We start from the raw sequence: 19,259 nt of genomic DNA, 5'->3' as shown, positions 1-19,259 counted from the left end.
TCCTCAATTTGAATTTATGCCCTCTCAGGTGATTATTCTGAGCAAGAGGAAGAATCCCATCGGCATTGAGCATGCTCAAGCCATTCAAAGCCTTATACACCTCTATCGGATCACCTCACCGATGCCTAGTCCCCAGACTCTGTAATTTGCAAAACTTAAGCCTTCCTTCGTAAGAGCAACTCTTTGTTCCATTCACTAATCTTGTTGCCCTTCTCTGTACTCGTTCCAGCAGCTCTACATCCTTCTTGAAATGAGGATTCCAGACCTGTATACAGTACTCACGGTGTGGCTTGACCAATGCCTTATACAAGGGAATAATCACATCCCTATCCCTGCTAGAAAAATTCCTGTATATCATTGACAAGACACCATGAGCTACTCTTGCAGCTCGTCTGCGCTGCTCAGAGAACTTTATATCTGCCTGCACAATTACCCCCAGGTCCTTTTCATTCTCTACCACTGTTAGCGTAGTACCACAGAGTTGATACGTTGATCTGGGGTTACTGTTACCCATATGTAGTACTTTACATTTGTCAATGTTAAACTTCATTTGCCACCTCTCAGCCCATCTGCTCAACCTTTCCAGATCCTGTTGCAGCAGCATAACATCACTAGTGTCCTTAACAACCCTGCCAACCTTTGTATGGTGCCTCCGTAGCCAGGTGGGAAGGAGCAGTAGTGCGTAGCACATGCTTCTTGATTAGACCGGGGTTTGAGCCCGTCACCACCAAATACGGAGGATATGGAAAGGTCAGGGAACGACCACCGCATATCCTGGAGCAATATGGCCTTAGTTGCTAATGCTCCTAAAATCCAAATAACAAACCTTTATATCGTCTGCAAACTTGGACATTAAGCTTGATATACCATCATCAATATCATTTATAAATACAGAAAACACAATGGACCCAACACTGAACCCTGAGGAACTCCACTAATAACATTAGTCCACGTTGAGCAGTGTCCATTGATTATCACTCTCTCTCTTCTGCCACTCAACCATCCCTTTATCCGTAGCAGCAATTTGCCTCCAATGCCACACTGCTCCAATTTGTGCAGCAGTCTTCCATGCGCAACAGTATCGAAAGCCTTTCTAAGATCCAAATATATAATATCAAAGTTATTCCCTGCATCCAGTTCTTTTGTGACTACATCATAGTATCCAATCAAATTGGTCAGACAAGACCTGCCCTTAACAAAACCAAGCTGTGTCTGAGCTATAATTGAATTCTTGTCTAGATTATCCTGCAGTGCTTCTTTAACCAGTGCCTCCATTAATTTTCCTGGAACCGAAGTTAAACTAACAGGCCTATAATTACTTGTGTCAACCTTTGATCCTCCTTTGTGAATTGGGGTTACATTTGCACATCTCCAGTCTATGGGTCCTCCCCCGAGTCCAAAGAAGCTCTCATAATTATGGCTAGGGGTTTTTATTTATTTATTTTTTTTTATTATTAGCCATATTGTGCAAGGAAGCCTGAGGCTTATGCTGCACCAGCCAAAAAAAAATTCCTGAGTTACCCTGTGAGTGAGAGAGAGAGAGAGAGAGAGAAGTAGTAGAAAGGAATCACCAAGAAAGAGAAGAATGATGATATCCAGCTCAGGACCCTGGGTGTGCCAAGCCCATACTCACCAGATGTGAGCCCCTGGGGTTTGCTTACTTCCTTTGCTGCCTCCTTTAATATAACTGGATAGATCCCACCACCCCGGGTGCCTTTTTTATGTTTATCCTCAACAATTTCTCCTCCACTTTCCTCTCAGTTATTAGAAAATCATCTAGCTCACTGCCAATGTTTACTTCACCTACAACATTCCCCTTCCTGAATAACTCCTCATGTGTGAATGTAGATGCAAAATACTCGTTTAGATTGTTAGCCACCTGAGCAGGATCCTCAACTGTTGAACCATCAACATCCAGTGGACCAATCTGATTCATCCCTTTCCTTCTTGAGTTTAAATAGGTAAAGAACTCTTTTCTGTTTTTCTTTGCATCCTTTGCCAAGGATTTCTCATAATCTGCCTTTGCCTGCCTAATCTCCTTTGTGACTTGGTTACAGACCAACCTATATCTATCATAGGCTTCCATGTCACCCATTAATTTGTATGTATCCCATGCATTTTTCTTCTCTGCCATATGTCTCATTAGTTCATCTGACAACCATTTAGGCCTGAACTTTGAACAATATTTCTTGGTTGGTATGTAAAGCCTGGTAGCTTCCAAGATTAGTTCCTTGAATCCTTCCCATTTTGAATTTGCTGTTGGTAACATCATCAGTTGTTCCCACTGTATAGAATTTAAATACTGTCTCAGACCATCATAATCGCCTGTACGAAAGCAAAATCCCTTCCCTTTACCTCTGATGGTAGTTACCTCCTTGAGTAAATCCCACTTCAGCACACTGTGATCACTGCCACCTAGTGGTTCCTTTATCTGCAAATTCTTAATGCATGAAGAATCACTACTGATAATCAGATCAAGAGTATTACTCCCTCTAGTTGCTTCCCGAACATGCTGGTGTAGAAAACAATCATCCACTAAATCCACAAAAGCCTTGCTAGTGTGTGAGTGATCAACCCCCAAATTCCAGTCAATATCTGGGAAATTAAAATTGCCCATTATAAGACTCTCTGATTTACTGGCCCATTCTATTTCCCTGTACAGTATCTTATTATACTCATCAGAGTCGTTAGGCCTATAGCACACTCCTACTCTCAACCTATGCTTATGTCACACCAAACTGACTCGACACTGCCCTGTCCATCGATGTCAACTGGCTTAACTTCCTTGGATTTTTATGTGTTTCTTAACTAATAGCATAACCCCTCCTCCCTTCCTATCCTGTCTATCCTTTCTGTAGATGTTGTACTCCCCAAATTCCAGTTCTGCATTCCTTATATCTGTGTGACACCACGTCTCTGATATCCCAACAATATCTGCCTTTGATGTTTTGAGCAATACCTCAAATTCATCAAATTTATTTACTAAACTCCTAGCATTGGTGTACACATTTGCACTTAGGTGAGCTAAGATTGCAGAACTCAGAGCCCAAGAACTAAACTGGACCATCGTGGGATAACTCGGTCTGCTGACGAGGCTAGTAGGGGCCAGACGTGTTCAAAGCCGCTGTGGATTTTTCTTATTTATTGATTTGAAATTATTGTTTTTCTAAAACTTTTGATTTAAATTTAGTAGTATATCATTATTTTGTGATTTTCTGATTAATTTGGTGTATTTATTCTTTACTCCTCCTTGCAATTGCATAAAAGTATCGGTAAGGGTTTCAACGTGTTACAAGTCGCAACTCCGCTGAACGAGAAGTTTTTTAGCCATATTTAGGCGCTTATTGAATATTTTTTACGTCAAATTATTTTTTCAAAGTAGCTTATAGACCTAGTAAGGATCGTTAGTTTATTCTGAATTGAGACAGCGAGATTTGAAAGTTAATTAATACTTAAGTGTCCATAGCTTTACTGTTCGTAACTTCCCGCCTTTGTCTTTGTCATACGATCATTATATATCGAACCTAGACAGCGTTAGTATAGTATAGGTTATAATATTTTCAGTGTTCGGTAAAATCTATTAAACTTGTTGAACTTCGTTGGCATTTAAATTGTACTTTTAACTAAATACATATACCGACTCAGATTACAAACGTAACATAATTAATTAATACATAACTGATACGGAAGTTATATAAAGGGAACTTGGAGATAATTAATACTTGACACTAAAAAATATTTATCCCGTTATAACTGTGTTGGGAGATAAGTTAGGGTTATAAACTGAAATTGAAATTTTATTTAAATTAAAAGAAATCATGACTCAGACCAAAGCAGCAAAACAAAAGGCTCAAGCTAATGGAAGTGCTGTGACTCAGAGGAGAACTGAGGGGGGCAGTTGCCTTCTGAATCACAGCCTTTTAAAATGCACAGCTTGCATGATGTTTGTGGAGCATTCAGGTACGGGACATGATATTGCCATGGGGGATGTCTTTGTGTGTGCAGGATGTATCGAAATCAGGCAACAACTCAGCGTTCTTATGGGCCTATATGAGAGCTTGAAGGACAGGGTGGATGCCCTCGAAGGAACTAAATTGAGGGGCCCATCGAGCTCTCAGCTGCCCACATCAACACCAGAGCTTGCACTTGGTCATCGCGCAACTCAGCGGCAACCCCCAAGGCAGAGTGTGCTGGTCCCAAAGGAACTAGTAGTTGTTGGTGACTCTATTGTCAGGGAAACGGGTAAATGCTTTGTAAAAAGGATAGGTGGAACAGGACCAGGGTATGTCTGCCAGGGGCAAAGGTTGATGACGTTGTAGAGCAGATATCATCTTTTAAGGGCACAAAAGGTGATATAGTTGTACACGTTGGCACTAATGATATCAAGAGTAGGAGACCGGCACAATTGCTTAACAAGTACAGGTCACTGTTGAAGAAAAGCCATGAAATAGGGTTAAATTTGAAAGTGTCTGCAATTCTGCCCATACTCGACACTGCACTGGACAGTGCAGTGTCGAGTCAGTTTGGTGTGACATAAACATTGGGAGATCAAAATTGAGAGTAGGAGTGGGCTATAGGCCTAATGACTCTGATGAGTATAATAAGAAAATGTACAGGGAAATAGAGTGGGCCAGTAAATCAGAGAGTCTTATAATGGGAGATTTTAATTTCCCAGATATTGACTGGAATTTGGGGGCTGGTCACTCATACACTAGCAAGGCTTTTGTGGATTTATTGGATGATTGTTTTCTACATCAGCATGTTCGGGAGGCAACTAGAGGGAGGAATACGCTTGATTTTATTATCAGTCGTGATTCTTCATGCATTAAGAATCTGCAGGTAAATGAACCACTAGGTGGCAGTGATCACAGTGTGCTGAAGTGGGATTTACTCACAGAGGTAACTACCATTAGGGGTAAAGGGAAGGGTTATTGCTTTCGTAAAGGCGACTACGACGATGGACTGAGACAGTATCTAAATTCTATACAGTGGGACCAACCGATGATGTTACCAACAGCAAATGCAAATTGGGAAGCATTCAAAGAACTTAGTCGAATCTTGGAAGCTACTAGGCTTTACATACCAACTAAGAAATATTGTTCAAGGTTTAGGCCTAAATGGATGTCAGTTGAACTAATGAGGCATATGGCACAGAAGAAACATGCATGGGATACATACAAATTAACACATGACACAGAAACCTATGATAGATACAAGTTGATCTGTAACCAAGTTACCAAGGAGGTTAGGCAGATTACGAGAAATCTTTGGCAAGGGATGCAAAGAAAAACAGCAAAGAGTTCTTTACTTATGTAAACTCTAGAAGGAAGGGGATAAATCAGATTGGTCCACTTGATATCGATGGGTCAACTGTTGATGATCCTGCTTAGGTAGCTAACAAACTAAATGAATATTTTTCATCGATATTCACACATGAGGAGTTATTTAGCGAGGGGAAAGCCAGGGGTGTATTCAACTCTAGCAGTAAGCTAGAGAATTTTATAATAACTGAGAGTAAAGTGGAGCAGAAATTGTTGAAGATAAACTCGGGGGTGGATGGGATCTATCCAGTTATATTAAAGGAGGCAGCAGAGGAAGTTACCAAACCCTTAGCCATAATTATGAGAGCTTCCTTGGACTCAGGGGAGGTACCCACAGACTGGAGATGTGCAAATGTGACCCCAATTCAGAAAAGAGGATCAAAGGCTGACACAAGTAATTATAGACCTGTGAGTTTAACTTCTGTTCCAGGAAAATTAATGGAGGCACTAGTTAAAGAAGCACTGCAGGATCATTTAGACAAGACTTCAGTTATAGCTTGGACACAGCATGGTTTTGTTAAAGGGAATTCTTGCCTGACCAATTTGATTGGATAGTATGATGCAGTCACAAAGGAACTGGATGCAGGGAATAACTTTGATATTATATACTTGGATCTTAGAAAGGCTTTTGATACTGTTGCACATGGAAGACTGCTGCACAAATTGGAGCAGTGTGGCATTGGAGGCAAATTGCTGCTGTGGATAAAGGGGTGGCTGTGGGGGAGAAGACAGAGAGTGGTAATCAATGGACACTGCTCGTCGTGGACTAATGTTATTAGTGGAGTCCCTCAGGGCTCAGTGTTGGGTCCATTATTGTTTTCTGTATTTATAAATGATATTGATGCTGGTATATCAAGCTTAATGTCGAAGTTTGCAGACGATAGAAAGGTAGGCAGGGTTGTCAAGGACACTACTGACACTATGTTGCTGCAACAGGATCTGGAAAGGTTGAGCAGATGGGCTGAGAGGTGGCAAATGAAGTTTAACATTGACAAATGTAAAGTACTACACATGGGAAACAGCAACCCGGAGCAACGTATCAACTCTGTGGTACTACACTGACAGTGGTAGAGAATGAAAGGGACCTGGGGTTGGTTGTGCAGGCAGATATGAAGTTCTCTGAGCAGTGCAGACGGGCTGCAAGAGTAGCTCATGGTGTATTGTCAATGATATATAAGAATTTTTCTAGCAGGGATAAGGAGGTGATTATTCCCTTGTATAAGGCAATGGTCAGGCCACACCTAGAGTACTGTATACAGGTCTGGAGGCCTCATTTCAAAAAGGATGTAGAGCTGCTGGAACGGGTACAGAGAAGGGCAACAAGATTAGTGAGTGGAACAAAGGGGTGCTCTTAGGAAGAAAGGCTTAAGTTTTGCAAATTACAGTGTCTGGAGACCAGTGACCTGCGAGTTGATCTGATTGAGGTGTATAAAGCCTTGAATGATTTGAGCATGCTCAATGCAGATGGGATTCTTCCCCTTGCTCAGAATAATTGCCTGAGAGGGCATAAATTCAAATTAAGGAAAGACTGTTGCAGGATAGATGTGCGGAAGTTTGCCTTTAGTCTGACGGGTGGTTGATTGCTGGAACAAACTTCTGTCTGTTGTTGTAGAAGCTGACAATTTAAATAGATTCAAGGCAGAAGTTGACAAACATTTTGAGCGAGTGGATATGTGAAAGAGTGGTTTTTTTTTTTTTTTTTTTTTTTTTGGCTGATGCTATATAAGCTTGCTTTTTTGCATCATGTGCCTATGCTAATAATAAAGAAGCAGATTTTTTTTTTACTCTTTGCCTCTTTGAAATAAAGTTTGGACTGATTAATAACTGCTATATAATTGTTGTGAGATTTGGTGTAGCCAGAAAATGAAACTGCTGATTTGAATGCAAGCTATTTACAATATGCGACATTCATTTCTTGAACTTCCTTAGCACATTTATTGAAAAATCAAGATTTAGATACAGGGAGAGATTTTAAAGTCGAATGTGGAATAAAAGATTTCATCCTTACAAGATAATTTCTCTGATACAATCTGAGCAAATATTAACATCAGAACATTTGAAACAGTAATCTAACCAAGGAAAAGAAATCTTGCAGATCGTCCATTTTTCATTCATGTAATGCCAAAGAACACGAGGTTGAGAATGGCCATAAGAGAATGGCTCCATTGGAGAAGAGATCATCACCAAGTTGTGATATGAGGTGCTTAGAGGACCACTTACCTTGATCATCGACTTGAAAGGGCTGTTTGTGAGAAAAAGATCAAGCATGTTGGCTGCATGGTTAGTATTGTCTGGTATTCTGGTAGGTAAATGAACAATCTGTGTGATGTTTTAATAATTGCAAAAGCCTCAGCATCTCAACCAGCTGATTCTGTATGTCTAGAAAATGGAAGCCATTAGGTGTCGCGAACATTAAAATCACCAAGGGAAATTACCTTGTCGTTAGGAAAATTTGACTGGAGAGAGTAAAGTTTCAAAGAGCGAAAGTAACTTATATCGTAAGGATTAGTGGAGTTGGGAGAATGATAGAGGCAACAGATGAATTTGACAGAATGGGATAGAGAAATTTTAAGCCAGAGAAGATCGAAAAGAGGATGTTCCACATTACTATGTGTCTGACAAAGAATATCACAATGGACATATGCACAATGCCACTTTTGAATTGAAAGGAATTATACAGCGAATAATTCAGACAAATGCGATGAGCAGTGATTGAATCAACTAATAACTGGGATTCTATCACTATAAGTACATTGCACCTCCGTAGCCAAGTGGGCAGGACCAGCAGTGCATAGCACACGCTTCTTGATTAGACTAGGGTTCGAGCCCGTTACCACCAAATACGGAGGATGTGGAAAGGTCAGGGAATGGCCACCACATATCCCCTGAGCAATATGACCTTAGTTGCTAATGCTCCTAAACACCAAATAACAAACAAACTAAAAGTACATGGCATTTGGCAGCCTGTAAGTGGAAATCAACATCATTGAGATTAGAACTGAGGTCACGTATTTTCTAAAATGAACGAGGAAGTATTTGGGAGGTTTAAATCTTTTTGCAGATAAGTTTGTTATATTTGTTTGACAATTCATGATGTACTCAATAGTAGGAAAAGGTGGCAAAGACATGGTGCATAAATTAATGAAATTTTTAGATATAGCATACAAGTGGTAAGCATATATCTAGCTTCTTTACATAACATGGCCTTGACAATGCACCCTTCTATACACATTATTCAGACTCACTCCAATGACTGTTTGGCAGGGTAGAGGCAAGTGTGTTAATTTTTTTTTGTAAAGTGTGTTATTTGTCTAATAGCACCAGGGGTTCCCCCCCATCTCTGTGCAGGGTAGAGGCAGTGAGATTATACATTAGCTGATCTGGAAGCCTCCTAGAGAGTTACCAATAGGTTTGGTCCCTTGGACTATCTAGCGACAGGCCAGCGAACATAGTTTTAGAGCTGTATCCTCCAAATATAAGGAACATTGAATCTTGCCGTGATGTCCATCATAACCTCAAAAGACATCAGTCATACTGCATGATGGCAGATATGAGGGTGAGCTGCTAGAGCTTTGCTATGAAGACTAATCATGGGTTCTACCACTTCACTTCTTCAATAATCTTCTTCAAAGTGGTGGTTTTCCACTGGTTGATGTGATTCATCTACTACCTAGTATTTCCTGGTAATGCAGATGGGTGGCATTTCTCCCTGTGGTGTGGACACCACACCTTGAGCTCTGCTTACATTGGTTTGCACCTGGGGGTAACCTCCAATATGCTAGGTGCTGTATTTCAGGACTTGCACATGGGATGCGATACCCCAGGATTACTAACAGTCCCAACATCATGAAGGTGCAAGCAGAGAAATATGGCTGTCACATACCTACCGGAAATTAGGTCCACTTTATTTGAATGTCACCTGAATATCAGTTACATCAACGTTTTAGATTTGAGGTAGGAAGCCCAGCTTGGCATACCTGAGTGAATGTCTCTGATGCTCTCAAGGACCAGTTTTTCAGATGAATCTTGTGCCATGGTCAGTCTCAGCCTTATGTTGTTTAAAATTACATGGGATGATCTGTGTGACTTGTATCGACTAATGTGACTTGAAATCAAAAGCCTATGGTAGATATAAATTAGTCTGTATTCAAGTTAAAGGATGTTAGGCAAGCTAAGTCAGATTATGGGAAGTCACCGGCAAAGAATGCAAAGAAAAGCAGCAAATGCTTCTGTGCTTATATTAACAGTAGAAGGAAGAGCTTGAATCACATTGGGCCACTTACACATGAGGAATTCTTTATGGAAAGACATGCCAGACGTTTGTCAAACTGCAGTGGTTAGCTAAATGACTTTGTGATAACTGAAAGGAAAGTGAAAGAGAAATTATTATTATTATTATTACTAGCCATATGGTGCAAGGAAGCCTGAGGCTTATGCTGCACCAGCCAAAAAAAAAAAAAAAAAAAAAATTCCCGAGTTACCCTGAGAGAGAGAGAGAGAGAGAGAGAGAGAGAGAGAGAGAGAGAGAGAGAGAGAGAGAGAGAGAGAGAGAGAGAGTCAAAAGTAGAAAGGAATCACCAAGAAAGAGAAGAATGATGATATCCAGCTTGGGACCCTGGGTTTCCCAAGCCCATACTCACCAGATGTGAACCCACGGGGTGATTGTTGAAGCTGAATGTAAAAAAGGCACCTGGGGTGAAATAAATATATCCAATCAACAAAGGAGGTAAGCAAACCTTTAGCTATAATTATGAGGGCATCCTTGGATTCAGGGACTGGAGATATGCAATTGGAAGGTACTGCATTTGGATAACGGTCATCCCAGAGTAACTTAACTGTGTGGTGCTATTCTCAGGGTATTGAAAATGAAAAAGACTTGGGGTAATTTTGCAGTCAGTGATAACAGAAACTTTTCTAATAGGGATAAGGAGGTTATTATCTCTTTGTACATGTTTATGCTGCAACTAGAGTATTGTATATAGGTCTGAAGGTAAATTTACTGGAATGAATGCAGAAAAGGGCAACCAGATTGGTTCTGGGTACAAACCCAGAATTGGTTCTGGGTGTTCGTACCCAGAAAGGCTTCAGTTCTGCAATTGCAGAACTGAAGACGAGTATCTGCAAGGTGATCTGATTCAGGTATTTAAGAGCTTGAATGGATTGACTAACTGAATGGCATTCTTCCTCTTGCTGAGACTACATGCACACACACATACGAGGAGACATAAATTCAATTTAAGTTGAGGAAGGATGGTTGCAGGATAGATGTGCAGAAGTTTGCCAGCCAGCTGGTGGTTGAATGTTGGAACAGGCTTTCATCTGTTGTTGTGGAAGTGGATGGTTTGAATAAATTCAAGGAAGAACTAGACAAATTTTTGAAAGGCATGGATGGGAGGATTGTGTAGTGCCTTTTTTTTTTTTTTTCACCTGATGCTATATTGGCACCTCTGTAGCCAGGTGAGCAGGAGCAGCAGTGTGTAGCACACGCTTCTTGATTAGACTGGGGTTCGAACCCGTGACCACCAAATACGGAGGATGTGGAAAGGTCAGGGAATGACCACCGCATATCCTCAGAGCAATATGGCCTTAGTTGCTAATGTTCCTAAAAACCAAATAACAAACTGATGCTATATTATCTTGCTTTCTTGCATCATTTGTCTGTCATTTCTTTCACCATTAATACTAGTAAAATTATTAAGCTCAATACCTAAAATTGTAGTGAGTATCTGTCTTTTTATACAATCCACGGTATACAAGAAACAAGTCCAACGGAATCGTTCTGGCCAAGACTTGCACAGCAGCTGTTGAAACTGTTTGACATAGTCTCAAAATACTAAGGAGCATCAACCATTGAATTGAATTTAACTTAGTTTGTATGCTGACAATAGTAGTTCGATAAAACCAGGCTCCAGCAGCATACATTGTCAAGGGGAGAAAAACTGCTGTGTAGTTACAAAAAAAGAGTCTTCTGTGACAAACTCCAATCTGCTTTAGATACCATAATAATTGCACTGGAGAATTTTCTTACTTTATTACTAAGATATTGTAAATGTGGGTCAAACGTTAATTTATAATCAATTAACAAGCCCAAATATTTAGTTTCCTTCACAAGTGGTATTTGTCATCCATTAAGCTTAATTTACAGAGGTCTGTCGAAATCTAGACTATTTTTAAAAAGCATCATATTAGTCTTAGTAGGACTTATAGTAAGCTTGTAATTTTTTGCCCAGGAGAACAAATTATTGAATACCATATTAGCCTTATTCTCCAAATCAACTCTTGATCTACCAGCAATTATTATTGTTAAGTCATCATCAAAAGCAATGATTTTTGCATTTGGGAAAAATTGAACTTGCCAATTATGCAATACCATATTCCAAATAAGGGGTCCCAGCACTGATCCTTGCAGACACCCTCACAATACCTTCTTTTTAACATAATAATATTGCGATTTTACCACCACATATCTGTTTGTGAAATAACTTCTAAACAACTTATGTAGTTGCAAGGGGCAGTCAGCAACTCTTAATTGTTCAAGGGCAGACTCCCACCATAGGGAGTCAAAAGCCTCCTCAAAATTCACATAAATCACGAGTTCGAACTTAGAATGTAGAACCTCTGATATATGCTTTGAAGTCGACCAAGCATCCTCACACGATCTACCAGGTGTAAATCCATACTGACAAGCAGAAACCATATCACAAGATGTCATTAACTCAGAGACATGAAATGCCATAAGCCATTCTAAGACCTTACCAAAATTAGCTAAAAGAGCAATTGGTCGGTACAACCTGATTTCCATCACTGGTTTTCTTGGTTTTATAATTAACTTCAATAGGCCAACTTTCCATTTGTCAGGGAAATATCCCTCAACTAAACACTTATTATACATTGCCAGAAGCAAACGTGGAAACAATTTATGAAACCTGAGTAGGAAAGCGTTTTCAATGAGTTCCATACCAGAACATTTAGTAACATTAACTTTCTTCAAAACGTTTGTTAATTCCTCAGAGGTAAACTGTGCCATAACTGTTTGAGTTTGATATATTTCATTATCCATCCGAATAGCTGACTGGTCATATGTATCTTTCTCAGTATCATCTGTTGGAAACAATTTAGTCAATATTGTGTCAATGGTATCTTCCCAGCCTATCGTTTCTTGAGAATCAACTGCAACTGACCCAAATATGTCCGAGGAATGCAACTTGTTCCTGGAAATTTTATACAAACCCCTATGGGTTTTGATTTCCTGTTTCTTTGATGAATACCCTCCAAGTTTCTTGTTTACCTGCCACTATGGCTCTGCAGTGTTTGATTTCCTGATTCTTTGATGAATACCCTCCAAGTTTCTCGTTTACTTGCCGCTACGGCTCTACAGTAAGTTTTTAGCTGTTAAATATGTTTCATGCAACCTATTTACCTCCTCGGGCCTCCAATCACGATGACGCTGATATTGTTGTCACACACGATACACAGTTCGACGAAGGGCAATCAATTCACTTGACCACCAAGGACAGGATTTGGGACTCCAGGCTTTCTTCTTCGCTAATTTATATGCTTCCACCAACTGATGTTGCTTATCCATAGTAAAATCAGCAACACAGAGTAATCAAATACTGTCCAATCCAACTTTTTAAGGGAATATCTACTATGCTCCAATGGACATCGTTGACTGTCAAAAAGCCTTGGAACATCAACAATGAAAAAAATAGCACAGTGATCACTAGATGTCCACGTTGCAGTTGTTTGCCAATCCCGCACTAGGTGTTGAAGTTCGATTCTCCCATAGGTTCACAAAATGTAGTCAGTTGGTTAGGCCTGTTTATAACATGCAAATTATGACATGCTATTAACTCTTCAAGAAGTAGACCTTCCATATCTGTCATTGCACTATGCCACAAGCTGGATTTCGCATTGACATCAGCAGTTATAATAACATTATTTGGTCTTAATACATTCAGAGCATGCTCCATATAATCTAACAATATGTGGAAATCCATAGACGGTGAACATACCAATGATATTTTTATCAATGGTAAAATGTATCATTAGTATGATACATTTTACCAATGATATTAGGTAAAATGACATTGACACCACAATTCCTGTTTTAGATCCCTCGTACACACAGGCTGAATAACACAAGAAGATAAAAAAGAATAACCTAATATCTGAACAGAGTGATCAGATCGAACTTTGGCACAGTATTGTTTTTGCAGCGATAGTATATTTAATTGATTCTCCACAGCCGAATGCCTAAGATCAACCAGTCTTGATCTTTGTCCATTAATTTGCAGTATCCTAATATTTTCATACCAGCAGAAGAAATAGAAGATACTATAACACTCTCTACAGAGTCACAAACCAGATTCTGGTAGGATGCACTATTCATAAGCAGTTTTATCTTTTGCTAATTCAAGTGCTCTTTGATATTCTGGATGCCATATGTCTTTCACAGAATGTTGATAATCCCTCATCTTATGCTTACACTTTGGAGTCTGATGAAGATGGGGAGAGTGTGAGGAATGATGGTCAACCTAGCCCTTCAACATCACAGGTTCCTGATTTTGTGCCAGAACCTGAGTAGCCGAGTGAGTCACACAGAATCACTCAAGGTGAACTAAGTGATCTAATTCGAGTCCTAGATCTATCAAAAGATAAAGCAGAGCTTCTGGGATCAAGGCTCCAACACTGGAATCTTCTGCAACCAAATGTCAAGGTGTGCATGTACAGGAGTAGGCAAAATGCTTTGACTCCATATTTTAAAAGAGAAAACAACCTTGTTGTTTTCTCTTTTAAAATATGGACATTTCTCTTGTCAATGATTTGATGACAGCTTTGAATGTGGAGTACAACCCACAGGACTGGAGGCTATTCATAGACTCATCAAAGCTACGTTTAAAACTGTTTTGCTCCACAATGGCAATGCTCTTGCTTCAATTCTTCTAGGTCATGCTGTTCACATGAAGGACATTGGTCATTTATTGGCCGGGTTGCCATTGGTTGGCTGGGACCACTTTAACTAATAAATATCAGTATGTCCACATAAAGGACAAAAGATTTAAGTCAGGCTGACATATTAGAAGATTTATACTGTAAGAATTTGGCTATTCACTTGAAGAAGTCAAAAGGGATACAACTTTTAGATTCACAACAAAGTCTAGAAGTGCTTCTACTGTACATTGGATAGTGAGTTTTTCATCTCAGTTGTATAAATATAGTGCCACATTGGAACATATTTACTTATTGTTCAGTTCCCATCGACATAGAGGCACCTCCATAGCCAGGTGGGAAGGAGTAGCAGTGCGTAGCACACGCTTCTTGATTAGACCGGGTTCGAGCCCGTCACCACCAAATACGGAGGATGCGGAAAGGTCAGGGAATGACCACCGCATATCCCGGAACAATATGGCCTTAGTTGCTAATGCTCCTAAAAACCAAATAACAAAACAAAAATCCCATCGACATAGACCTTTCACGATAGTTTCAAAATGTTTTCTTTGTTCAGGATATGGGCATAAAACCAAATTTTGTTCCCATAATTCACCATCTTGTGGTCACTGTATAAGTGGGGGCCATATACATGCAGAGGGTCCCAACAGAGAACAGGAGCCCTGTTGTATATGGACACCTTGTACAATCGCTTGACATTTGGTTGCAGAAGATTCCACTGCTGGAGCCTTGATCCCAGAAACTCTGCTTTATCTTTCAATAGATCTAGGTCTCGAATTAGATCACTTAGTTAACCTTGAGTGATTCTGTGTGACTCACTCGGCTACTCAGGTTCTGGCACAAAATCAGGATCCTGTGATGTTGAAGGCCTAGGTTGACCATCATTCCTCACACTGTCCCCATCTTCATCAGACTCCAAAGTGTACTCTTCTGGAGGGTGAGGTACAGGCAGACTATCCCCATGTGCCACTGGTTGGATAGCTGATGGGATGTTGGGGGTTTTTTGACATGCCATGCTGAAGAGGAGGCACCATGCAGAAATAAGTCATTTACATGATTTGAAGGCTCCCTTTAAATCATTGGGATGGCAAAAGGCATTGAATGTCCTTTGTTATTCAACCATCCATGGAGATTTTCAGCATATGTGTTGCAGCAAATATGAGGTGCCCAAGGTTTGTCTTCATCCCCTATCGTACAGCGTAAATAATGGTAGCAGGCTGTCTTCACAAGTGGAGTCAATTGGCGTTTATGAATGGAAAATGTCACATCACCACACACATAACAAAAATTGTCAACACTGTTAACACATTTAGGTGACTTTTAATGTAATGTAATTTTTGTCATTAAAATCATAAACCTGGAGAAAAAAAAGAAATGAACATCATTCATAACATCACTTGCAAGGTAAATGGAAAAAAAAAAAAAAAACATGGTGTATCGGTTCCTGTTTCAGTGTTACCAACCTATCTATTCTCTAGACTCCAAAATTCCCTAGTATTCACCAATATTCCCCTAAATCATAAGATATCATGAAATCAAGAGCTAACTAAGAGTTTTAAATGTTACATTCATTTTACTCATTCTAAAATTAAGAAGAATTGACTATTTTCAAACCAGAAACATTTTTGGTGTTGACCAGTGTTAGCAGTTTAATTATTTAATGTCCTCTGTGACAATTCTGTTGTCATAAAGGACAATAAATAAATAAATATATAATTATAAATAAATTGAACAACTAGCTCAGTTATTAACTTGCTATATTTTATTTTATTTATTTTTCATTTTAGGAGGCGCAGCTTAACTGTATATTTGGAACAATGGTTACCCAGAAACTAGCAGATTTTACAGAAGACGTGAAACCACTGGCTGACGTCTTGGTGCATGCCACTCTAGAACTGTATGAAGGAGTAACAGCACACTTACTTCCTACCCCTGCTAAAATCCATTATCTTTTTAGTCTTAGAGATATTGCAAAGGTACAATTCAATTTCTGCATCTCTGACGGAATATTAATTTATATCATTAATCTAAAAATCATAGTAAATCTAGTGCCATAATATATTTATATTATGGCACTAGATTTACTAAATAAGTTTCCCTATTCAGGAGACCCTAGTGTCAAAATGTTTAGAGATAGCACTGCAAAAATTGGTGGATATGTCATATAGGGTATGGGAAGCGATTTGTAGAAGAAAAAAAATTAGTTCAAATTTCTGCCACTGAGGGAGAAATTGGCACTGTAAACCTGAGATAGAATATTTAACTTAGGATTAGATTTTAATATCAGAACTTAGAAATCTACAGATATTGTTCTATGTGCTTTCCTTCACTTGAGATGACATTCTGAAAATGGAAGACTGTGTGCAACACAGTTTCACATAGCATCTCATTGGAGATGTTGCTAAACGCTGTTTAATGCTTGCTTTTAAATTAGCAGGCGTCTGTATGCCGCCATAGTAAACTCTGTCTTTCAGATATCCCCACCCCATAGCCGGAAATCACAGTGATTGAGATCTGCTGATTGGGCTGGCCAGAACTGCAGATCATTTCCGAATGTTGAACGGAGCAGTTCCTTCACTTGTCGACCAACTTGGAGAGGGGCACCATCTTGCATGAACACTACAGTCTCCAAGCATTGCCTTCCTTGCAGAGTGGGAATAATGTGATCTCTTAGAAGAGCACAGTAACGTGTACTAGTTACAGTACACCTTATCTACCTTATCGGGGATATGGGGTGTAGACTCTTCAAAGAAAAATAGTCTGATTATAAACTGCTGTGAATCCACACCATACTGTAATGTATGGATTTTGTAGTAGTCTTTCATGCACAGCAGATGGATGAGAAATTCCCCATATTCGGCAGTTTGTGCATTTATAGCCCCATGAAGAGTGAAATGTGCTTCATCAGACCACAAGATCATTCGAGCCCATGTGTCATCAAGTTACATACGAGCCAGAAATCGTAAAACAAAGTCTATTCATTGTTGTTGATCACAAGACTTTAGTTCTTGCACTATGGAAGTTGATAGCCTAAATAAGTTTAAGGCTCAGCTGGACAGGTATTTCGAACGAACAGAGGGGTGAAGTGGAAGTGGTTATTTTTTATTTATTTATTTATTATTATTTTTTTTTTTTTTTTTTGGCTGATGCTGCATAAGCTTGCTTTCTTGCATCAAATGCCTCTACTAATGCTAATGCTATGTGAATCTTGTACGGGAACCAGCGTAAAATTATTCGAAGCACTTTATTTAAAATAATTAAATGCACAAGGCATAATACATTAAGAGTTTAATATCTATATAATATCGGTGTGTAGATACACCATAGACAACTCTTAAAAAAACTACAAAGTAGTTGTTGTAGTCATTTGCTCTTTCTCATATTGTGCTCTGCCTTCACAACGAGTTGCCATGATATTGCACTACCTCGAATAAGTAACGCTTCACTAATAGAGAAGACTATTGTTACTTATTCTCAGTGAGTAACACCACCCAGACATGTTTCAAGGCTATTGGCCTATGATAGGCCAATAGCCTTGAAATGAGGAATTGTGCAGAGAAATAGAGTGGGCCAGAAAATCAGAGTGTCTTATAATGGGGGATTTTAATTTCTCAGAGAATGACTGGAATTTGTGGGTTGGTCACTTACACACTAGCAAGGCTTTTGTGGATTTATTGGATGATTGTTTTCTATAGCAGCATGTTCGGGTGGCAACTAGAGGGAGTAATACGTTTCATCTGATTATCAGTAGTGATTCTTCATGCATTAAGAATTTGCAGATAAAGGAACCACTAGACGGCAGTGATTACAGTGTGCTGAAGTGGGATTTACTCAAAGCGGTAACTACCATAAAGGGTAAAGGGAAGGGTTTTTGCTTTCATAAAGGTGACTACGGAGGTCTGAGATGGTATTTAAATTCTATATAGTGGGACCAACTGATGATGTTACCAACAGCAAATTCAAAAGGGAAAGCATTCAAAGAATTAATCTTGGAAGCTATTAGGCTTTTCATACCAACTAAGAAATATCGTTCAAGATTTAGGCCTAAATGCATGTTATCTGAACTAATTAGACATGTGGCAGAGAACAAAAAAACATGGGATACATATAAATTAACAGGTGACAGAGAAACCTATGATAGATATAAGTTGGTCTGTAACCAAGTCACAAAGGAGGTTATGCAGCAAAGGCAGATGATGTGAAATCTTTGGAAAATGATGCAAAGAAAAACAGCAAAGAGTTCTTTATTTAGGTAAACTCTCAAAGGAAGGGGGGTGGATCAGATTGTTCCACTTGATATCGATGTTTCAACTCTTGATGATCCTGCTCAGGTAGCTAACAAACTAAATGAATATTTTCATCTACATTCACACTGAGGAGTTATTCAGGAAGGGGAATGCCAGAGGTGTATTAAGCTCTGGCAGTAAGCTAGATAATCTTGTAATAACTGAGAGTAAAGTGGAGGAGAAATTGTTGAAGATAAACATAAGAATGGCAGCTGGGGTGGATGGAATCTATCCAGTTATATTAGAGGAGGCAGCAAAGGAAATAAGCAAACCTTTTGCCACAATTGTGAGAGCTTCCTTCGAATCAAGGGAGGTACCCTTGGACTGTGAGAAGTGCATATGTCAATTCACAAAGGAGGATCAAAGGGGGACACAGATAATTACAGACCTGTTAGTTTAACTTCTATTTCAGGGAAATTAATGGAGGCCCTGGTTAAAGATGCATTGCAGGATCATCTTGACAGGACTTCCGTTATAGCTCAGACACAGCATGGTTTTGTTAAGGGGAAGTCTTGTCTGACTAATCTGATTGAATACTATGATGTAATCACAAAGGAACTGGATGCAAAGAATAATTTAGATATCATATATTTGGAACTTAGAAAGCTTTTAATACTGTTGCACATGGAATTCTGCTGTACAAATTGGAGCAGTGTGGCATTGGAAGCAAATTGCTGCTATGGATAAAGGGATGGTTGAG

The 19,259-nt window shown here is 39.4% G+C and overlaps 1 protein-coding gene across 1 annotated transcript in view; it reads left to right on the top strand.

Annotated features, from left to right (window-relative positions):
* The window catches only part of kl-2 (dynein heavy chain 2, axonemal kl-2), a 1,174,416-nt gene that overhangs the window by 677,073 nt on the left and 478,084 nt on the right, over positions 1-19,259 (top strand). Inside the window, exon 43 of the mRNA XM_090369487.1 lies at positions 16,061-16,249. Coding sequence (XP_090225613.1) covers positions 16,061-16,249 — 189 coding nt within the window. The remainder of the gene's footprint in view (positions 1-16,060; positions 16,250-19,259) is intronic.

This window comes from Mastigoproctus giganteus, chromosome 1 (genome assembly GCF_048544385.1).
Source record: "Mastigoproctus giganteus isolate SK-2022 chromosome 1, ASM4854438v1, whole genome shotgun sequence".
Lineage (NCBI taxonomy): Eukaryota > Metazoa > Arthropoda > Arachnida > Uropygi > Thelyphonidae > Mastigoproctus > Mastigoproctus giganteus.
The sequence above is the reverse complement of the archived record's forward strand: the minus strand, read 5'-3'. Positions and strand labels throughout refer to the sequence as shown.